General features: G+C 47.0%; 1 protein-coding gene across 1 annotated transcript in view; it reads right to left on the bottom strand.

Moving 5' to 3' along the window:
* TMEM255B (transmembrane protein 255B) overlaps positions 1–24,607 on the bottom strand; it is a 788,288-nt gene that overhangs the window by 104,422 nt on the left and 659,259 nt on the right. The window contains exon 7 of the mRNA XM_078658950.1: positions 2,158–2,317. Within this exon, the coding sequence (XP_078515076.1) occupies positions 2,158–2,317 (160 nt within the window). The remainder of the gene's footprint in view (positions 1–2,157; positions 2,318–24,607) is intronic.

The following is a 24,607-nucleotide window of genomic DNA, read 5'->3' as shown; positions in this document are numbered from 1 at the left end:
TAGGAGCTTCATAGAAGGCCCTCTGATTTTCTGAAGGAAACCTATGAACACATTATTTGAATACAAGAATGTGGGATTGGATGAAGGGACTGACAATTAGGGTTGGACTGCGAACTCCATTCTGTGAGCGGAGTTTACTGAGCTTTCTGCACTCCGTGGAGCATGCGGAGTTCCGTTCGTGGAGCGTAGTTTTTTCCTCACTTTCCAATGTTAATTTGGCAAGCTTGAGCGAGGAAAATCCAATGCTAGATCACCTCCCAGCGAGATTTCTCAACATGTATGGTCGCGGATGGTCACAATCTCTAGCATTGAAAAACCTTATGTTCACATAGAGGAAGCTGCTGCTTGAGTAGAACATCTACTCGAGCGACAGAAAGAAGCGGCGCTAAAAATCAGCACGAATGGAATGACCTAACGCACTCTGATGCTTGCAGAACTCCGTGTAGAGTGGCAGAGTTTTCCGGTCACTTACACAGAACTCTGCAAACTCTGCCCAGGCCTACTGACAATACCTGACAAGGCCGTCTGACATTTGAAGTGCATTAAGTCTTAAAAGGCATTGATGCTGCAATCCTATCCTAAATAGGTTCTGTAATTATAGTAGTAAAGGTACTGTTACCTTCTCATTCAATAACTTCTCATTTACACCCCCAATTAGCAACATTAGCACTGTGTAGTGTCTTGTTGACTGAGTTCCTAAAAACCTAGCAGCCCATGTCACTTAATACGTCATTCAAGTTGATTAGATGTGAATTTGCCTTTGACTTCTGAGGCATTTTCAGAAGAGTGGCAGCCCTGTTGTCTAAGGATGCAGGGGTAGATTTACTCATTTTTCAGGCAACCAAATTTGCTGTGGTGCGTTGAGCATTGGGGAAACCACATCACAAATCCATATCTACTATGACTGGCCTGTTGCCGGTGTCGTCCCCTCCTCTGTTGCAAAACCAGGCTGGCTTCACTTGGTGCAGAGCTGAGTGCGAGATACCAAACAACTGATTTGTATTTGAAGCATACCTTTCCAGGACAAATTCCTATGCCTAGGCAAACTCAGAAGGAACCCAAATATTGGAGTTGTGCTAAGCCCTACAGCTTTCATGCCATGGGTGGAGATTTTGAAAAATATACCTGTATTGAATTGTTACTGCCTTGTTCAAGGTGGCATTAATGTTTGGCACAAAGCCCAGCTGGATATCTTACTTGACTCAGATGGCAATTGGATGCTATTTTTTTTATTTCTCCTGGAGGACTGCCCTTAAGCACAGAATTTGAAAATTACTAAGAGGAAAAGAGGGTTTTATGCCCTTGACTGAACACAATCTCTGCAGTGCTTGACTTGTAAAAATATAAAAATAGTACCAGCTCCCAAGTTGAGAGGTCACTGCAGCTTGCATCACCCGTTGCACCAACCAGTGCTGCCAATGACAGTACCAACAGATCTACTAACCATCACAGTCTCATAAGTGTGGCAATGCAGACTTTTCCAGGCAATCAAAGCTTAAAGAATGGCTTAGGTAGCAGGGACTAGTCATCTGAATGTATATTGTATTAATAAACAACTGTTGTGCTCATCTCTAAATTAGACAGATGGCACAAACATGTGGCAGACTGTCATTAATGCTGGTGTTGACAATTAAGTACCCTTGCCAAGCACCGGAAACCACTGGTTCAAGTTAAGCACTGCTGCAGCTGTATGTGAAATGTTCACTGGGAGCAGAAGAGGGATTTGCATGCAGTACAACAGAGGCAATTTCTGCAGCAGAATTTTAAACTATCAACAGGATTGGAAGAGGGCTCTCTGTATGCTCAACCAGACTCAATCCCAGCAATACAGACTACAGCACAAAGTACAGTTTTGGGTGTTCTGGAACGGGTTTACCGGTAGAAGTTCTGATAGTGGGAATTATGTTGGGTGTGGACTGATCAGATCATGCCCGGGTTAGAAAGAGGCTGTTGGGAGATCTCATGGAATTTCCTCAAGATTTCACAAATGCATGGGAAGAAGTCGCACGGATTGGTGTAAATCTTTAGTTGATGAGCAAATTATATCTGGCACTCAACATGTTGCAGTGTAGCCCAAGGGATAGAACTTTTGTAAATGTTCTCTGATTGGTCAAATGCTGACATATAGTAATATGTAAATGGTATAGCAAGACCTACCATGTCTTTGAATGCTCCAAGGATCGCTGCTGTGACAATTCCAAGGAAAATTCCAATGATATTCAAGACTGTGGAGGTCCAGAGCAGACGATACAAGTGAAGCACATCATGGCAGCTGCTCACACCAACAAATTCATAGTAGCTGGTTGATTGTTCTGGGCTGCAAGAGATAGGAAGAGATAGGGTGTTTCTGCCAATTCAAAATTATTCAAATAAAATTACGATTTCAGTATAATTGTGGTAATTTAGAGAGAAGGGTATACCCAGATGTGGGTCCCTTGCTCATAATGCCACTGGAACAAAGCTACACCCATCTAAAGAGGCTGAAACTGGTCTTGGGTTGCTTGTGGTCTGGTTCAGAGAAGGCTTGGCAGTTCGGGCTGGACTGTCCCCATTGAAGCTGGACCGAGGTTGAATAGAAAATGGCTGGGTCTAATTTGAGGTAGCATGGTGGGCATAAAAACTATGGATTGGAATGCTACCCCAAGTGATTGCTAGGTGTTAGATTATCTGCCAGGATTCCTCCCATCACTTTTTCTCTGTTTAAATTAGTTTAAAAGCTACTGTACGTTTTGCTTGCATCAAAAAGAACCATGTTTTAGTATGATGGGCATTAAAAACTAAAACGGGGCTCTATACCTCCTCTAAGTATACCTGCATGCTAGGCACTGTACTGGACTTTTTTACTTACCCAACGTTATCCAGACATATTTGCATTTCTTAAAGTGGCACTGTTTGTAAGGTAGGGGCCTCATTTATGAAAAGTGTTGCATCGCTGCGTGAAGACAGTGGTGCAACACTTACAGTGCGCCCTCCTTGCGACACCATGGATACACCGTATTTACTGTAAGGTGCTTCATGTTGCAAGAATTTACGGACACGTCAGTATTCCTGACATATCTGTAGGCGCAAAAATTAACAAATTGCTGGTGTATTTCTATAAACAGAAGCAACTCCAGCAATGTGTTATTTCACATGGGGCAAGGCCCATGTGAAAGGGCCTGAATCAGTCTTATGCTTGCTGTGAGGCAGGCGTAACGATTTAATGCAGTGGCATCGATTTCCCTGCAACACTTCTACGAGCCTCTTTTGCGGGGGAATGCCCACCCTGCATACATTATACCTGATGCAGGTATCATGTAGCTCAGGGGTTTACAAAGTGAAGCATCTGCTTAGATGCGCCACTTTGTAAATATGTTGCAGTGTGGCGCATATTGTACGCCGCCAATGCGTCACAAAAATTGATGCACTGGCGGCGCAAGGGGCTCATAAATAAGCCCCCAAATCCACAAAAATTTGCCTCATAAATTGTACTGGGCAAACAACTTCCATCTGATGGGACTAAGAGCGAATTAGCCAGTTCCATTTGATAGATTATTGGGGTGCTGACGAAGACATATATTGGGACCCCTTTTACAGAATTATTTTGTCACCCCAAAACCGTCCATAGTTCGCACAGCTGGGCATGGGCTCTGAATAAGTCACTCGTTAAAATTAGAGAGGTACCCCTTAAACTAGTCAAGGGAAATAGGGTTAAACAACCAAGTAAAAGTGACGTTCCCTTGAACTAAACTCTAAATAAAATAACATAAACAGTCTATGCCTAGATTAAAAAGATTTTTAACAAATCCACAAGCTATTTAGGAAAAGGATCACAATTTATTATGTATACATACAGTAAAATACAATAAAATACAGCAGGTACTAAACAAAAAAATTGCTAAGATCTAAATAAAAACATATCATAAAGATTCATAACATTCAATTATGACCCGCATAATTGGAACACAAAGACAGAGACAGTAAGACATAGAAATTGTACAATACTAATGGTATATTCGGACTCCTGGTTTCTAACATCGATGTTGTGTACTCTATTAATCTATGTATCAACACCGATGACTGAGTCTTGAATTATACTGGACAAGAAAGCGTTGACGCGTTTCGGTGGATTTTCCTGATTCTGGCCACCTTTCTCAAGACTTTGCTCAATGTCTGTCGTAACCAGGGGGTCATAAGGATTTCCCCTTGTGTGAACAATGATGGGAATTGAATGGGTTCCCCCACTGCGTCCCTCTATCTGCGGGTATACGGCGCTCCCACCTCTCAGATGCTCCTCCCTCCTGCCTCCCCTTCTTATGGCGGTCGCTGCGCAGCTGCGCCTAAGAAAAGCCCGTCTGAGCCCGCCCGCGCCTGGACAGCACCCTGGCCCCGCGAACGCCACAATGCACGACACCGCTACAATGCCAGCACCCTCCATGCACTCAACACCGGACGATCACACACCTGCTTTCTGTCTGCCCCATAGCGCACCCAAGGACCCTTCTCCTGCCGGAACTGCAGCTTCACCAGCATCCGATCCACCAAGCCACCCACCGTGAAGGAACGCAACCACCTCAGATGCATTCTTCTCAACACCCGCTCGTTCCCCAAACACGTCGTTGAACTCTGGGACCAACTCAACTCAACCTCCCCAGACATCGTCTTCCTGACAAAGACCTGGATGAACCCCTCCTCAGCACCTGACATCGCCATAGCCATCCCGGACGGCTACAAGATCACCTGCAGGGACCGCACCAACGGAGCAGGAGGAGGAATCATCATCGTCCACAGGAATACCCTCAGAGTAAAAACCAACACCAACGACACCCTCAGCACCACCGAACACCTGGACTTCCAGATCCACACAGATCCTAACACCACCATTGTCTACAGACCCCCCGGACCCCGGCCACAGTTCAACGACTCCATCTCCCGACTTCACCAGTACACACGCCCTCGCCTGCACAGACTGTATCCTCCTCGGGGACCTGAACTTCCACCTCGAGAACAACAACAACACCAACTCCACCACCTTGATCGACAACCTTGACAACCTTGGACACAGACAGCTTGTCATGACACCCACCCACTCTGCCGACCACACACTTGACCCCATCTTCTCCGCAAGCTCCCACGTCTCCTTCAGCCACACCACGAACTCCATTGGACTGACCATCGCTGCATCCACTTCACCTTCCGGAAACCCACCACGCACCACCTCACCCAACAGATCCCTCGCCGCTGCTGGAGCAAAGTCACCAAAGGCCAGCTAACCACCACCCTCGCCCGAAGCCCACTGGCTGACCCCACCGACCCCGAGACCGCCACCCACAACCTAAGACAGTGGATCGACGAGTGCGCCAACACCCTTGCCCTGATCAAGAAATCCCCCAACAGACACACCAGCAAGAAAGCCAGCTGGTTCACCGAGGACCTCCAGGCCTCCAAGCAAACTTGCAGAAAACTAGAGAAGAAATGGCGCTGGGAACCGACACATGACAACTAAGCAGCCCACAAGAACACCACCCGCAGACACCATCACCTCATCAGATCCACCAAAAGGGCTTCCTTCAAAGACCGCCTAGATGACAGCACACACAACAGCAAAGAACTCTTCAACATCGTGAAGGAACTCTCCAACACCAGCTCCAACCCCACGACATCCCACCCTCACAAGACCTGTGCAACTCCCTTGCCACCTTCTTCCATCACAAGATCGCAGACATCCACAACAGCTTCAACGTCAAAACCGCCCTGACAGCCACGGAGGCCCCTGCCCCCACAGCCACCATCCGCACCAATCCCCTGCTCTCCTGGTCCAACATAAGCGACAACAACACCATCAAAACCATGAACACCATCCACTCTAGATCTCCGTCAGACCCATGCCCACACCACATCTTCAACATAGCCAGCACCACCATCGCACCCCATCTCCGAAAGCCATCAACATCTCCTTCGAGACAGCGACCTTCCCGGAGAGCTGGAAGTACACCAACATCAACGCCTCACTCAAAAAACCCAAGGCTGACCCTAAAGACCTCAAGAACGTCCGACCCATCTCCCTGCTCCTGTTCCCAGCAAAGGTCATCGAAAAGACCGTCAACAGACAACTGACCCTCTCCCTCGAGGAGAACAGCATCCTGGACCCATCCCAGTCGGGTTCCGCAGCAACCACAGCACCAAAACTGCCCTCATCACCACGACCGATGACATCAGGGCCCTACTGGACAACGGCAAAACCGCGGCCCTCATCCTCCTGGACCTGTCAGCCGCCTTCGACACTGTCTGCCACCGCACCCTACACACACGCCTCCACGACGCTGGGATCCAGGACAAGGCTCTGGACTGGACCACCTCCTTCCTCTCTGGCAGAACCCAGAGCGTCCGCCTCCCCCCTTTCCGCTCCGAAGCCACTGAGATCATCTGCGGCGTACCCCAGGGCTCATCCCTTAGCCCGACATTGGTCAACATCTACATGGCCCCGCTCACCCATGCCACCCGACTGCATGACCTTAACATCATCTCCTACGCCGACGACACCCAGCTGATCCTATCCCTCACCAAGGACCCCCTCACCGCCAAAACCAACCTCCACGAAGGAATGAAAGCCGTCGCCGAGTGGATGAAGAACAGCCGTCTGAAGCTAAACTTGGACAAGACGGAAATCCTCATCCTCTGTTCCACCCCCTCAGCCCGGGACAACACCTGGTGGCCGACCGCACTGGGAGCAGCACCAACACCCACCGACCACGCACACAACCTGGGGTTCATCCTCGAATCTACTCTCTCCATGACAAAACAGGTCAACGCCGTCTCATCCTCCTGCTTCAACACCCACCGAAACAAGAAGAACCATCACACAGGCCCTCGTCAGCAACAGGCTGAACTACGGAAACGCCCTCTACGCAGGAGCCTCGGCCAAACTCCTGAAATGACTACATCGCATTCAGAATGCCTCCGCACGCCTGATCCTCGACATCCCTTGCCGCAGCCACATCACACCCCACCTGAGAAACCTGCACTGGCTCCCTGTCAATAAGAGGATCACCGTCAAGCTCCTCACCCACGCACACAAGGCACTCCACAACACCGAACCAGCATACCTCAACAGACGACTCACCTTCTACACCCCCAACCGCCAGCTCCGCTCCTCTGACCTCGCCCTCGCCACCGTCCCTCGCATTCGAAGAGCGACCTCCGGCGTGAGATCAATCTCCCACCTTGCCCACAAGACCTGGAACACCCTCCCAATCCTCCTACGTCAGACCCAGGACCTTCTAACCTTCAGAAGACAACTCAAGACCTGGCTATTCGAGCAGTAGCAGCATCCCTCCCTCCCCAGCGCCTTGAAACCCCTATGAGTGAGTAGTGCGCTTTGCAAATGTTCTGATTGATTGATTGTTTGATTACCCCTGGCCAACTGGCCTTCTCAATGGGGCTCAAATGCCCTATGTCCAATGTCAGGGAGGCTGCCAATGCAGTAGAATCCATGTGAGCAATTGCGCAGACCTAAACGTTGCAGCTGTCACTAAGTGCTGTACAGCTGTGAAACTCAAATGTGGGCATGGGCATTCACTGTGCCCACTGAACATATATGCCCAAAACCTTGCAGCTGCCCGCGCTGGTGCGGCGGAGCTGGGAATACGCAACATGAAGGGGCCCTGGCACATCTGTGCCTCCTCAGCCCCGCTGGGCTTCTTTACACAAAAATGCCCCCAACACGTTGCAGCTGCCCTCTAGCAAGCGGGGCAGTTGTAGAAACTGGTAGGGGCACTGGCCCATCTGGGCCCTCTTAACCACTTGGATGCTAATGACAAGGGTAACTCGTCATGGAGTGCCCATTCATTTCAATGGAAATTAGAGTAAAAGCCTGCAAGTGCCTTAGCATCCAATTAAATAAATATGCCCCCTCGTTGGAGCGGCCCGCAACGGGGGGTCTGCTCAGCAAAATAGGAACGGCACTGTGCCTCGTGCGGCACCAAAAACACTGTGGCCACAGAGGACGGGTATCGGCAATATGCCCGACGTGCCCCCAACATTGGAGCGGCCAGCAACAGTGGGTCCGCTCATGGAAGCACCAACAACGTGCCTCGGTAGGCACTAACCAGACACCCATGGAACCCCACTCACCGCGACTCTGGGCGTCTGCTCCTCTCTGCGCCGGTCCTCCAATGGCCGAGGGTAGCCCCCACTGGTTGGGGACTTGTCCCATCTCTCTCTTTGCCTGGTCCCCCTTCCTGTGGAGCCTGCTGCCACCACTCTGCATGCAGGGCTCTCCCTTTGTCACAGGAGCCCCGCTGCCCTGCATCAGCAATTCTCCCTTCCGGCGATTCCGTGGGGCTTCCCTCAGGGAAGCGGAAGTCCAGCCCCACGTTAGGCATCCCGCTGGCTGACTTCCTGCTCGGGCCGCCAGCGGTGATTTTTTCCAAAAGTCGAACGCGGGTTGGCTCCCGCTGAGGCAGACAACGCAGGGTAGACACCCGCATTCAATTTGAACAAGCGGCCATGTGGGGTGGGCACCCATGATTTAAATATAAGAAGAGGCTGGGTGGGCACCTGCCGTTCTTCACCACAAGCACAAATCAGCGGGGTGGGCTCCCGCTAAATCCCGAATCACGGGGGAATCCCTACGCCGGGGATTCCCTCTCACTGAAAGGCAGCTCAGCTCTGCGGAGCCCAAGTGCTCCTTTTCTGGGGAAAACAAAGAAATTCAAGCACAGTGCTCACAAATGCAGCAAAAGACTTCTTCAAGGGAGAACAAGCCCCAGCAAAGGTTCTGCATAAAAAAAGAATAAGATCATGGAGATCAAGGGGGCAATGCAGGGCCCGGGAGGCAAACCCTCATGGCATCCCTCCCTGGGCCCCATCAGCAGCATGCCCCTTCAGGAACAGCACCAAAGTATAGAGCATTTTGATGGGGTCACAGCCCCTATATTTATACCCAGAAGTCCTTTGTCTGTAGTGCAGGGCATGGGGGAACCAGATGCAACTGGTTCAGGGGGGATTTGGAGCACTTTGTTTTGCAAGCTCCTCTTCCCCTTTGTCAGGTGGGGGCTAGGTTCTCAGACACACCACAGGGAGCGGAGCCAGCATTCACTAGGGCAGGCACCATCCTATTCAGAGTCAGGGGATTACCCCTCCCACTTCTCCCAGCCCAGATGTCCTATTCAGCCCAGAGCTGACCCACCCTGCCCCTCCTGGACCACACACACCTCCCAGCCCCGGCCACTCACAAGCCAGACATGCAGTTCACACCAGGCAGGCAGACACATAGCACACAGGAATGGCAACTTCTAACAGTGGCAATTCTAAAACAACCACAATAAATCTGTGCACACCATTGCGCAGCATTTATTCTCACAATTTCATACATACCAGACTTGACCACACTGCTCCAACGGGTATTACCACTGACACACACTGATCAGGGAATCCCCAATGCATTCCTATGGGAGGGCAGGCAAACCTTACAAATGTAACACAGAGAGCGCACGCACTTTACACTGGACAACAGTGCTAAAGTGCCCAGAGGCATAAAACCACCAATACCATGCCAGAGAAAAGGCAAAAAGTTTAGGGGTGAACTTGCCGGAAAGGGCCAAGTCAAACAATAACAAGAAAGTAATACAATATTCTCCTCACCAGCATAGAATAGAGACATGCCATAGTTCCTAAATATTCACCATCGCATTATTAAAATACACTTGACATTCACAATTTTAACAACATTTCCTACAAATAAAGTCAAGTTCTCCACACCGGTGAGTGATATCTCACCGAAACACATCAACATCGCGCACTGACTACAGAGACAACAATAACATAATACCATTTCGTTTTTTTGCTCGGAGAGAGGCAAAAATAGACACACTTCACTTGGATGTTCACTGTTCCCAGACCGGTGCAGAAATCCAATAAGAAATACGCTTGTTAATCCTTCTGCGTTCTGCTCTTACACCATCATGAGCAGCTCAATCATGCATCTTCCAATCAGCACATCTAATCACTTGGCTGCTATGATGAGCCAATAGTATTCCTAGTTCCCGGTGCCAAAGGAATAAATCACAGCTGCCCTCACTCAACACTGCAATCTGATCGAGCCTGCCTTGCAGATGAAACATCACAAAGAGAAAGCTTTGGCCCGGTAAGATCACGAGGACAGTACGCGTACTCACTCTGCCAGCAGTAAAATGTAAAGAATGCATGCATTACTTGCCAATGTTGCGCCCACTCTGCAAAGAGACTCTGAACATGAGCCAATTTAAGAAAAGACGCCTCAGTGCAGCGAAGACATCCTTGCGTCTAAGAAGGCTCTTGTATATAGTTCTGAGATGCACCCAAATATCCAGTGTTTCGGCAGGGTTTTGAGGCATGCTCCTCCATCCCTCAGATACAGTCCGTCGCATGGGCCCCATCAAAATGATAATTAAGTGGCTCACAATTCCCGCAGTCTCAACGCCTGCCCAACAGTACCGCAGCAAAATTTAGGATGACTCGCCCTTCACTCTTGTCTGAACACGATGCCGGTTTACTCCCAAACTGCTGGGATCATCAATTAGCATTAATCTGTAAACATAAGCACTTCCAACGCACTTACGTTTCAGTTGACTGCAGGCTCACTCACCATAAAACTGTACCAGAATCACGATACTGAGTCAGCATACATTTGAAAGTCCAAAACGCCCCTCACAATTTGAGTACACTGTAATCTGTCAGATGGAATGACACTGGTGGGGCTTCGGGTGTTATTTATTTCTTGCATGCATCAATCTGTTTTCTCTTTTTCTTTTAGAATTCACTTATTCTTAATCTCCTTTCTCTTAGTTTCTTGTAGACTATCTTTCTCTCCCATATCCTTTCACTCGGTTCAGGTAAATTTGATCTTCCTCTTCAAACTTTGTTCACTCATAGGTTAGGTTTCCACTCGTCACCATTGTTGCAATCAAAGAATGATCCTCTGTAGGCAGGTCATGTAGTTTTTATGATGGAATTTATTGGGCGATAATAGTCTCTGTCACAGGTTACAGATGTCATGCAATCAAGAGCCTTCTCTGGCCAATCTTCTTGGACATACTTACAAGCAGTAACTAAGATATTGCCCTGGGAAATAGCCTTGACCCATTCTTCATGAGTAATGCTTTGCAACTCTTCCCCAAAAAATGTTGCCAGCAACCAATCATCCCAATCATTCTTTACCTCACCTTCCACTGGTAACAGATATCTGCTAAAAGAATCTGAAATTAAGTTACGTACACTGGGCACACACTTAACTTCATAAACATAATCCAACAGCTGCATGGACATGCGTGAGATTCTGGGGGACACATTACTTAAACTCTGTGGCATGAGGGCTTTAGTGGGAGGTTTATGGTTGGTTCTCACTATGATGCTGGTACCCCACACAAACTGTCTGAAGTGTCTGAGCCCCCGCGCACACCCCAAAGTCTCCCTCTCAATAACGGAGTACTATTCCTCCGTTGGAGTAAGTGCTTTGGATGCAAATGCTACCACGCCCTCAGTTCCATCCTTCTGCACCTGGGACAACACAGCACCCAATCCTCGCCCACTTGTGTTCGTGGTAATGAAGCTCATGAGCTTAGGTTCAAAACCTTGAAGGGCTAGGAACCGAACAACTATCCTTCTTAATGCCATCAAAGCAGAGTTGGCACTCATCAGTCCATACAAACTTATACCCCACCTTAAGTAGTTGGCGAACAGGAAACATTTTATATGAGAAATTGTAGACGAATTTGGAATAGAACTTGGCTAAACCTAAAAAAGATCTTACACCATCCTTACTCAGGGGTTCAGGGGCCTTCAAGATAGCATCCACTAAGTCTGACTAAGGACAGATCCCTCATGAGCAGATCTCATGCCCTAAGTGCGTTGCGGTTCTCCTTGCAAACTTGCACTTGGACTCCTCTGCTGTCAACCCATAAAGTTCAGTTTTAAGTACTTCCAACAGAAACGTATCATGTTCCTCTCTATTCCTGCCCATGACTAGAATGTCATCCTGAAAGAAAATCACAATTTTCATCCTCTTAAACACTTTGTGCATGAGGCGTTGGAGCATGGCAGTGGCCGATGCCTATCCAAAGGGGACCCATTTAAACTGGGACATCCCAATCAGGGTGATAAAAGCAGTAGATATTTGCTGCTCTTATGCAGGTGAACTTGATGGTATGCTGAAGTCATATCTGTAGTGGAAAACCACTCCATACTCCTGGTGACTGACAGCAACTCCTAAATCCTGGGAAGAGGGAACACATTCACGTAAATGTTTTTATTAGCTCGACTCGAGGCAGGCTTTCATTGCATACCGGGGACCATTGGTAATTTATTTTAGCGATTTGCACAGTGCCGCACTACAAATTAAACCACCTTCAGATGTATCTACCTAGCACTAGATCCAGTGACAGTATACCTTGGTAGTAAATTATGTAGCGGCCTAAAATCAGAACAAAAAAACAAAACCATTAAATGGTTAATATGACAAGACAGGACTGTCCAAGCACTTCAGGGCTGCCCTTTTGAAATGCGGATCCCCAGGTAACTGGCCACCTTGCCCATGATTTAAAATTTCACTGGGGTCAGAACCAATATGAATAACTGTAAGTCAGGTGATAGCATCTGCACTACCAACGCCAATGGGGTTGGTCAAACCTAGCTGGTTTTAGTCCCAGCTTGTCTTCTAGTATTTCCTGAAGTCTCTATGCTACCCTGGTCTCAAGGTTCTGGAAGGCAGTGTGAGGACTAGTAAGTAAACCATACTCAGCTCTTCCCCTACCTCCTAAAGACCAAATAGAATGTTGCCGTGAGTTACGGGCAGGACCCTATGATGTTACAAGGGGTCAAAAGATGAGTTATGTCCTTTTTGCTCCCCCGCCCTGAATTTTGGTGGATCGGCATCAACAAGCAGCGCAGTGTTCCACCATGATGCACTGGGGGCATATTTACAAGCCCCTAGCGCCACTGGGGTGCCACTTTTTTGACGCTCTCGTGGAGCTGTGAGCTGGCCCATATTTACAAGGTCACACAGAGCCACCCTGCATGGCTTTTCATGGCCTTGTAAATATGGGCCCTTTTCACACATCGCTTTGTGTGAAAGGGGCGTGCTATAGGTGTTGCTGTGGGCGTTCCACCACCCACCACACACCCGCTGTCCCAGGTTTACAAGGATCTGTAAATCTAAGGCAGCACCAAAAACTAGCGCCACTGAAAAAGAGGCGCTAGAGTGTCGCAACAAGGAGAAATACTTTTATTGCACCTCATTTTTTGCGCTTTACATGTGTGCTGCTTTCTGCAGCACACGTAGAAGGAGCAATTCACCTTTAATGATTGTTTATGTGCAGTAAGTTGTCTCTTCCTGCAAATAAACAATCATCCCTGCTACGCAGGCATCTTTGCACCTTGGCGCAAGCGTGTCTGCATAGGCACTAGGCAGCTTTTTTAGCGCTGACGCAAAGGAAAAATATAGGGGAGCGTTGTATTCAAGGGAATACAGCACATTCCTGCGTTTTTTTTTATGAAGCCTTGCAGCGCTGCTAAACTGCTTGCAGCACCCATTGCATCATTTCTTTGTACATATACCCCTGGGTGTTTTGCTTCAGTGGCTGATGCAGACCGTGAATTTCACAAACAGGCAAGAAACCTCTGCAAAACTCGTCACTTAACCCCTTTGCATCTTTCTGTAAAACACCATAGTGTTGAGTCCATTCTACATGTTTTCAATAAGCATAATAAAAACAAAAAAAATATGAAAGTTTATCAGGCAACTAAATCAAAGTTCACAAAAAAATATGACCCCCAAACATGATGTGTTTCACAATAAAAGACGTGCCTTTTCTGCAATTGTCACTTACAATCAGTTTACTTTTTTAAAGCTGTAATTATTGGGGCTTTCTCACAATGGGAGAGTATTTATGTTATTTGGTGCTATGTAGAGCAGTCTCACCACTAGGGCTAAACTGGCAGCTTAATGCCGTCATTTCATAACATTTGAGACTTTGGTGGATACTTACTACATAAGTGGCGGTGTGAGGCGTTAGCTGTTATTGCTTAATGCATTACTCTGCCACTTCAGAAATGCAAGGCTGCACCATATTTACAAGAATATGGTGCAGCCTTGCGTTTCCCCCTGCACTGGTGCTACACTTAACTGCCTATTGCCAACTCAGGCACCCTTGCACCAGGGGCCTCATTTATGAGAAATGACGCATCGCTGCTTGAAAGCAGCGATGCGTCACTTTTCAGTGCGCACTCCTTGCGACATGATTGATGCGTCATATTTACAGTATGACGCATCATGTTACAGATACGTCAGTATTTCTGATGTATCTGTAAGCGCAAAAGTCACGCATTGCTGGGGTGTGTCACAAAAGTGACGCAACTCCAGCAATGCGTCCTTTCACATGGGGAAAGCCCCATGTGAAAGGGCTTGCGTCAGTCTTACGCCTGCTGTGAGGCAGGCGCAAGATTTTGACGCAACAGCGTCCTAAAAGTGACGCAGTGAAATCTCATAGATTTCACTGTGTCACTATTACGAGGCTTTTTGCGGGGGAACGCCCCCTCTGCATACATTATACCTGACGCAGGTATAATGTAGCGCAGGGGTTTACAAAGTGATGCATCTGCTTAGATGCGTCACTTTGTAAATAGTGCGCAACAGGAGGCATGTTTTACGCCGCCGATGCGTCACAAAAAGTGACGCATCGGAAGCGCAAAACTGACGCAAGGCCTCATAAATGAGTCCCAAGGTGTCTGCATGCAGAGGAGGATTGTTTATGTGTAGGAAGGTGTCCCATGCTGCATATAAACAATCTTTAAATGCCGTTTTGTCACTTCTGTGTGTGCTGCTTAATGCAGCACACATGCACGTTACAAAATGTAATTATCATTTAAAGATTGTTTATGTGCAGGAAGGGACACCTTCCTACACATAAACAATCCAAGGCGTTTTGCTTTTTCCATGTCTGGTGAACAAGGCAGCACACATGGAAAGCATAGCATGAAAGGGGGCCTTATTTACAAGACAACGTTAAGTGGCTTAATGCTGCCTTGTAAAGAAGGCGAAGCCCCTATTGCCACAGGAGTGTCGGAAAAATTGACGTTCCCGTGGTGATAGGGGCTTCTACATATGCCCCTTTGTCTGACTTTTTATAGCACTATCATGATGCCTTAAGGGCACTCATTCCACTAATCTGACTCTAAAATCCCTTTGGGTCATTTAGAACCAAACACCAGTGCTAAAACGGGTGCAAACCTAAAAGCCATTCCAATGAGAGCAGTTACCATTTGTGCATGTTATTCATAATTCTTTGAGCACTGGAGTAAAATGGCTGAAAATAAAACCTGTAGCCCTGCGGAAATGCCACTTGTGGGGCGGAAAGGGTGGCTGTTTTTCGTATCCATCTGTAAATAGTCTGTATTGTTTTTGCAACACAAATTCTCACCTTATAGCAAACGGAAAACCTTTTTTTTTATAATTAAAATGTGTGTGAGGAAGACGGAGAAAAAGAGAAACGGAATGAAAAAAAAACAGTGTGAGAATGAAACTCCACAACTATGTTGCCAAATGTCCATGCCACAATGTTTCTTTTGTCTGGAGGTCTCTTTTATTTTTCTCTCCTATTCTACGTGGTGGGGGGGGGGGGGGAGGGGAGGGAGGAGGGAGAGGCTAATTTAAGGAACCATCCAAACGGTATATCTAGTGGTCTTTCGGGGTACATTTGCTGACCCCTGGGACAGGGAGATCCTATACTGGTCTCCCATTCTCACAATAGGTCTCATGAGACCACCACTTTCACTACCTCCAGGACCAGGTTTGTGCCAGCATATCTTTAGTCTTAGGGTGCATAAACACACACTCAGGAGTGCTGTCTAATGGGCCCCAGGTAAATTAAGTTCATTGAACTCTTATAGCAAGAACTTCATTGTGTTTATTATACGTTGTAAAATCCTTATATGGATTGTGATCACCATACTGATTGCGAACACCAGAACCCATACGAATGAAAAATTGTGTGCCCGGCCTAAGGGCTGCATGTCCAAATGCAAACATCTGTTGTGTTAATGTCGAGCTAGAGATTAAAGACAGCTGCTGACCAAACAAGCATTGGAAATGCAATAGGTCTCGCATTAGAAAAGTTGGAGCGATTGGCCTTGTAAATCTAATAATTTTTTAAGTTACGTTTATGTTTTTATAATAGCAAATGTATTAATTTTGTTATTGTAAATGTCAATATATATAGAATTTGCAAATGTGACACCTATAGCATTATTTAACATTTTTTGTGTCATTTGTAATAAAGCTTGAAACATTGAGAGAACATATTTGAACAAGTGATGATGTGGTGGTGCTGAGTGATGCTGTTGTTGCGCTGAGTGATGCTGTGGTTGCGCTGAGTGATGCTGTAGTTGCACTGAGTGATGCTGTGGTTGCACTGAGTGATGCAGTGGTTGCACTGAGTGATGCTGTGGTTGCACTGAGTGATGCTGTGGTTGCACTGAGTGATGCTGTGGTTGCGCTGAGTGATGCTGTGGTTGTGCTGAGTGATGCTGTGGTTGTGCTGAGTGGTGCTGTGGCTGTGCTGAGTGGTGCTGTGGTGGTGCTGAGTGATAATGTGGTGGTGCTGAGTGATAATGTGGTGGTGCTGAGTGGTGCTGTGGTGGCGCTGAGTGATGCTGTGGTTGCGCTGAGTGGTGCTGTGGTTGCGCTGAGTGGTGCTGTGGTGGTGCTGAGTGGTGCTGTGGTAGTGCTGAGTGATGCTGTGGTGGTGCTGAGGGATGCTGTGGTGGTACTGATTAGTGCTGTGGTGGTGCTGAGTGATGCTGTGGTGGCGCTGAGTGGTGCTGTGGTGGTGCTGTGGTGGTGCTGTGGTAGTGCTGTGGTGGTGCTGAGTGGTGCTGAATGATAATGTGGTGGTGCTGAGTGATAATGTGGTGGTGCTGAAGTGGTGCTGTGGTGGTGCTGAGTGATGCTGTGGTGGTGCCTTGCTGGTGCTGAGTGATGTTATGGTGGTGCTGAGTGGTGCTGTGGTGGTGCTGAGTGGTGCTGAGTGGTGCTGTGGTGGTGCTGAGTGATAATGTGGTGGTGCTGAGTGATAATGTGGTGGTGCTGAGTGGTGCTGAGTTGTGCTGAGTGGTGCTGTGGTGGTGCTGAGTGGTGCTGAGTGATAATGGCGTGGTGCTGAGTGATAATGTGGTGGTGCTGACTGATGCTGGGGTAGCGCTGAGTGGTGCTGTGGTGGTGTCGAGTGATGCTGTGGTGGTGCTGAGTGGTGTTGTGGTGGTGCTGAGTGGTGCTGTGGTGGTGCTGAGTGGTGCTGGGGTGGCGCTGAGTGATGCTGTGGTGGTGCTGAGTGATGCTGTGGTGGTGCTGAGTGATGCTGTGGTGGTGCTGAGTGGTGATGGGGTGGTGCTGAGTGGTGCTGTGTTGGTGCTGAGTGGTGGTGCTGAGTGATAATGTGGTGGTGCTGAGTGATAATGTGGTGGTGCTGAGTGATAATGTGGTGGTGCTGAGTGATGCTGGTTTAGCGCTGAGTGGTGCTGTGGTGGTGCCGAGTGGTGAGAGGGTGGGTGAGGGTGGGTGAGAGGGTGAGGGTGAGGGTGAGGGTGTGTGTGAGGGTGAGGGGGTGTGTGAGGGTGAGGGGGTGTGAGGGTGTGCGAGGGTGTGCGGGTGAGGGTGTGAGGGTGTGTGTAAGGGTGAGGGTGTGTGTGAGGGTGAGGGGGTGGGAGGGGGTGTGAGGGTGAGATTGTTATTGTGGGAGCGGTGTGGTCAGGTGCTCTGCAATAGGGACTCTTATTTGAAGCTGTGACGATTAGGGCTGAGATGAGTTTTGTCTTCGCCACAGTCTTTTGAAACTGTAAAACTGTCAACATTTTCAATGTATACCTAGTCCGATATGTCTGGCAAAGATAACCTTGCAAAAAATCAATACCCCCTTACTATCTCCGAAAGGCTTAGTCAGCTTTTTTTCACACGTAGTGTACCCACTCGTGCAACATACAAATTGTTCTCCCTACAAAGAACCTGCAAATCATTGAGAGCAATTTATTGTCTAGCTCAGATGTCTTCTTTTACTACAAACTCCTGGCAAGTTGAAAGTGCTCCATGTTTTTCTGTAACTGTATAAAGTATTTCAGTTATACATAAAGTGCTACAATAACTTTGGATTTGAGAGGGCTATATAAAAACATTAAATAAAATGCTAGTCCCTGTGCAGGGTTAACCGTCTGGGGAACTGCACATTCTCAAGCCTCTGCATATCACCACGTATATAATTACAAAAAGGGGGTGGTGATGGACAGAGTATCTGAGTTAATCAGAACACTCCTACCCAGTCAACAGATCAGGGCTTGATCCATCACCGTTTTTTAGCTCACTGCACCATCCCAGTTCAGAACCTGGCTATATGCAAATTAGTCTGTCCCTGGCCCAGTGCATCATGGGAACAGGGCAGACCAAACTACCAAGCCAATTCTTCACTGGAAAGGAAACAAGCTTCCGGGGACCGGTTTCTGGCATTACAGCCGTCTTCGGCCCGGCTTGCTTGAATCCTGATGGTGCAATGAGCAAGGGACTCATGTCTGAGCATACCCTTCCACACTCATGGTGGCCAAAATAATTACAAAAAGGGGGTGGTGATGGACAGAGTATCTGAGTTAATCAGAACACTCCTACCCAGTCAACAGATCAGGGCTTGATCCATCACCGTTTTTTAGCTCACTGCACCATCCCAGTTCAGAACCTGGCTATATGCAAATTAGTCTGTCCCTGGCCCAGTGCATCATGGGAACAGGGCAGACCAAACTACCAAGCCATTTCTTCACTGGAAAGGAAACAAGCTTCCGGGGACCGGTTTCTGGCATTACAGCCGTCTTCGGCCCGGCTTGCTTGAATCCTGATGGTGCAATGAGCAAGGGACTCATGTCTGAGCATACCCTTCCACACTCATGGTGGCCAAAATAATTACAAAAAGGGGGTGGTGATGGACAGAGTATCTGAGTTAATCAGAACACTCCTACCCAGTCAACAGATCAGGGCTTGATCCATCACCGTTTTTTAGCTCACTGCACCATCCCAGTTCAGAACCTGGCTATATGCAAATTAGTCTGTCCCTGGCCCAGTGCATCATGGGAACAGGGCAGACCAAACTACCAAGCCAATTCTTCACTGGAAAGGAAACAAGCTTCCGGGGACCGGTTTCTGGCATTACAGCCGTCTTCGGCCCGGCTTGCTTGAATCCTGATGGTGCAATGAGCAAGGGACTCATGTCTGAGCATACCCTTCCACACTCATGGTGGCCAAAATAATTACAAAAAGGGGGTGGTGATGGTGTTTTTCTGTAACTGTATAAAGTATTTCAGTTATACATAAAGTGCTACAATAACTTTGGATTTGAGAGGGCTATATAAAAACATTAAATAAAATGCTAGTCCCTGTGCAGGGTTAACCGTCTGGGGAACTGCACATTCTCAAGCCTCTGCATATCACCACGTATATGGCAAGAATAATTGAACCATCACAAACCGTCGGTTCCGCAGGCGTTCTTTCATCCCTATTTTGCCTACTTATGACTGTCACACATAACATAACCCATTTAAGTACTTTCTGGCGGGGCAAGGAGAGTTAAGTGGAAAGGTAAAAGAAACAAGAGGTGGTGTATTATGTCATAATTCGCTGATCATCGAGTAAGGAAGAAAGCAAAACAAGCAGCAATATCGAGAGGTGGTGGGGGCAGGGTGAAGGGTTAAGGGGTAGGGAGAGATGGCACAGGCTGGGCAGGTTGCGATCTGGGTGGCAGGAAACAGGACGCTTTGATGTGGTGTGCGAGGCGGGCAGAAAGGATGGGGGGAGGTGGGAGGAGGAGTGGTGCAGGCGTGGGGCGGGGAGCAGAGCCTTTGAAGAGACAAATGGTGGTTTGTGAGCTAGCTGGTTTTTGAACGCGAACGGAGCACATGAACTCGGGCAAATCCGGCTGGTTTCAAAGCTTATTTGGCCTACATAAATTTCCATAAAGACATGGAGTATTCAACTTTCAACTGCCAGACCCCAGTCACTTCAATAGTGCCTTACAGAAGTTCATTAAGCGTTTCTGTGATTGCATGGTGAAAGCCGGGTTTTATAGTGAAACATGGCGAATGTAGGAGCAGACTGCATGTGCCCCGCTGGACATGTCCCCAAATGGGAATTTATTTTTCAAAGGTGCACCTCTCCCTTTAATGGACCAAAGCTACTCTAAAGAGCACATTTCTGTAATCAGAAACCATTCACATGGAACTGGAGCCATTGTAAGCCCAGAGGTCACTGCTGGTGCTGCTGTGACTTTATTAAGCTCCCCAATGTTTACTGCATATAGTACAGAGAGGGCTACAGAAAAAGAGAGAGAGAGAGAGAGAGAGAGAGAGAGAGAGAGGGCGAGAGAGAGAGAGAGAGGGCTACAGAAAAAGAGAGAGAGACAGAGAGAGAGAGGGCGAGAGAGAGAGAGAGAGGGCTACAGAAAAAGAGAGCGAGAGAGAGAGAGAGAGAGAGAGGGCTACATAAAAAGAGAGAGAGAGAGCTACAGAAAAAGAGAGAGAGAGTGCGAGAGAGAGAGAGGGAGAGAGAGAGAGAGAGAGAGAGAGAGAGGGCTACAGAAAGAGAGAGAGAGAGAGCTACAGAAAGAGAGAGAGAGAGAGAGGGCTTCAGAAAAAGAGAGAGAGAGAGAAGGAGAGAGGGCTACAGAAAAAGAGAGAGAGAGAGAGATGGCTACAGAAAAAGAGAGAGGGCGAGAGAGAGAGAGAGGGCTACAGAAAGAGAGAGAGAGCTACAGTAAGAGAGAGAGAGAGGGAGAGTGCTACAGAAAGAGAGAGAGAGCTACAGAAAAAGAGAGAGAGAGAGAGGGCTACAGAAAAAGAGGGAGAGAGAGGGCTACAGAAAAAGAGAGAGAGAGCTACAGAAAAAGAGAGAGAGCTACAGAAAAAGGAGAGAGAGCTACAGAAAAAGGAGAGAGAGAGAGAGAGAGAGAGAGAGAGAGAGAGGCTACAGAAAAAGAGAGCTACAGAAAAAGAGAGAGACAGAGAGGGCTACAGAAAAAGAGCGAGAGAGGGCTACAGAAACAAGTTAAACAAGTTAAATAAGGAGACAGGCCGTGAAACTGAAAGCACGGCCGGCCGGCCTTGAAAGCCTCTGGCCGTGAAAGCCTTTGATCCGGCATGAAACTGAAAGCACGGCCAGCCGGCCGTGAAAGCCTTTGATCCGGCAGGGGGTGGAGCGGCACCAAGCTGGGCAACAGATGGCTGGCGATTTGATGCTGTGCAAGCGCATTTTAGGTCAATGCGCTTGCGCATTGACCTAAAAGCGCACGGGCACAGCATCAAATCGCCAGTATAGGTAAGGTCTGTTTAAGCCCCTATAGTCTCACTCCGCTCAATGCGCATGCGCATTGAGAGGCGAGACCTAAAAAACGACAAGGCTACCCATCCCCCACTTATTCTCCACAAGGTCTGAATGGTTAAGATGCAAAAGTCTTCCAATCCCCAGCAAACCTCCTGGAGATATTTGTTGTGCAGTGGCACAGAGCTGTGTGTGCCTGTAATGCATCTGGAAAGCAGAACAAGACTGCCTCTGCCTAGCATAATTTGAACACTATTAGAACAGGAAAACGTGATCCAACCTGAGTGGTTTTAATTTCAAAGCTAAAAGATGCCCAATGGGCGTGTCTATGATAAGAAGTATGAGCTAGAGCATCCCTCCAACTAAATGAGGACCTTAATCTTGACCAGACTTGTGTGAACCTTGGCCTGGTGCCTTCCATAACATGGAGGTGAATGGTACCCAATTCCTCTAGGCAGCGACTAAGCATATTGCTCCTGCTGAAACTATACCAAACTGGCATGGTGCTGACCTATCCATCTTAGGGGTATCTATCTACTCTAAGGAGCCCAGAGCCATATTTTCAAAGAGCCAAGAAGCCCTCTCTATCACTCATCAGAGAGCAAAGGGAAGCTGCCCATGAAAGTACAGGCAAGCTGAGTGGTGATTTTACTTGGTGGCACTCACCTCGTCTTCTTTCAGCATCCATTAGCCTCTATGTGGGCTGGCATTGAGCATAACCCCACACATGGGATCTCGATCCCCTGACTGGCAGTTGAGAGGTTCAAAAACGATCTGACTAGCTCGGTTCCCTGACCGCTGAGGTATGAGAAGATCCTGCATGACATTTGTGTGCCCCTTTGCTTTGTGGACTCATACCTCAACTTCCACTAAGGGTTAGAATGCTCTATTACTCCTTCCCTTTTTTAGGTATACATTTTATATTGCATTTGGTTTAACACAGTGATAATAACAAATCCAGTGCATTTCAAATGACCTCATACCCACCACATGCTGGTTATGTATATACATTTTGCTGTGTACATGCATATCATTAGTTACAGTACATTGAGTAAGTTATTGACCCACAGACAGTCTGACTACTTTTGATGCACGGGGAGGAAGGGGGCAGCCAACGTCCATCTGCCATCTTCTGAGAGGCGTGTTCAAGCCATTTCATTATTAGCTTTTGACCCAGCCACTATATTACGTGCCTGTAATAATAATTAATAAACCCATGTAGCCGAGGTGTAGCTCAAATAAGCAGGATTATTGAAGATATAGATGATATTGAAGATAGAAGTAGATAATAAAGCGAGCCCCACCAGGAGCAGCTCAGCCCATAGTCTCAACTGACACTCATCCACCAGGCATCCCCAACATTCCATTACCTCACATGCACCAGCATTCCACAGCACATCCACTCTGGATGAGTAGCAAGGCAGAGAAGCAGGAAAGATGCATAGCACTGAGAAACAGATACCACACATCTTCCCTCTTTAAAAACAACAACAAGGAGATTATGCTGCCACCAAGATAACAAAATAGACAGCACCTAGCATTTCATGGAAAGGCAATCAATAAGCGCATAGACAGACACCTAATCCCCTTTACAGGGCACAAAGGAAAATAAATGGAACAAACAATACACATCTTCCTCTTTTCCAAGGCACAATGAAAATAAGTAGAAAGAAAAGGTGCAGACACAAGAGGAACGAACAGCAGATAAAACATACAGGGGCATATTATCAAGGGATTTATCTCCGCTTTTTTGGATTTAAAAGCCAAGAAAGCTGAGATAAAATTATCTCCCTATCAGCAACAGGGTGCTAACACGCAAATTCGCATGTTAGTACCCTTTTTCTCTACGCTTCCCCTTGCATCTCTAATGAGATGCAAAGGGGGCGTTCCAGAGAAAAATAATAGGAGAAATGTTGTTAAGCGACATTTCTCCTATTATTAAGGATTTCGCTAACCCTGTTCGTGATTAAAAAAAAAGCAGCGCTAACCGCGGTTAGCGCTGCTTTTTTTACACCTGGTATTTTCCTGACTTAGCCATGATATCCTATGGAAGGTGGATATCATGGCTAAGTTTGTGAGCCCCTATCATCAAGCTAACGCCAAACTTCGAGAGATTATCGTTGGTTTTCCAGCGAAAATCTCTCATTTGGCAGTTAGCGAGAGGATTTTTATCACTTCTGAGATAAACCTTGCTAATAGCAAGTTATCTCTGCGATAATTTCTGGCGATGCTTAGCGTTAAAGAATTAGTTGCTAAGCCTCGTTAGCGATAAATATCGCTAATTGTTGGTAATATGCCCCACAGAGTCACCAACACACCAGTTGGTCAGACTAGTATCAAGAAAAGCACAGAACAAAAATATTAAAAGGTGGGAACAACAATCAGAAAAGTCAAGAGATACTCCCAACAATATAAAACAAACAAGATCTCCAGAGGAGAAGGGTGAAAAGAACACCCTCTAGGAATACAGAGAAAGAAATTTGAGGGAAACCTCAAATGTCAGACCCACATTAGACTTTCGCACAAAATTGAAACTGTGGCTGACAAAATTTATATAGTAAATTCAATAAAGATCCTAAATAAAGGAATCTTGCAATCTAATCATGTAAAGTAACATTATGTGCACTAAAAATGTAAATAACAGCTCCAGGAATCCTGCAAACAAATTCATGTAAAGAAATATTACCTGCACTAAAAATATAGATCAAATACAGAACTTGTAAAAGTACAGTAATGTATAGCAAAGAATGTAAGTGACGAGTCCACTCAAAGTAACATGTTAAAATGGCAAGTCACATAGCCAATAGGCTATAACATAAAACAAACCTCATAGCGAGAAAGGATCCCTTAAAGAAACTTTAAAGCAAAGCAACTATATGCTATGTAATGTAAAAACAGGAAATGTAGGTGACAAAGTCACATAGTCACAGGACTATTAAAACTCATTTGTGACTGGAACAAGAAGCATTGCATAAAAGCACACATAAAGTTGAATCTTAATGAATGACACATTTAAAGCAAATGAATATTATACACATCATGTAAGTTAAAACTCTCTAGGAGTTTAAGTTAAAAGAGTATGCACAGAAAAAGATGGAGCAAATACACTGGCAAAAAAACATAAACATCATGTCACCACACTTAGTAAAAAAAATAGCAAGGATCCCACATACTGAAACCATGAACCCCAAAAACTGTAAAGTAGAATATAATGTACGAAAAACCTAGGTGACAAATAAACGCACAAAG

This window comes from Lissotriton helveticus, chromosome 8 (assembly GCF_964261635.1).
Source record: "Lissotriton helveticus chromosome 8, aLisHel1.1, whole genome shotgun sequence".
NCBI classification, from domain to species: Eukaryota; Metazoa; Chordata; class Amphibia; order Caudata; family Salamandridae; genus Lissotriton; species Lissotriton helveticus.
Note: the sequence above shows the minus strand (reverse complement) of the source record. Positions and strands in the feature narration are given on the sequence as shown.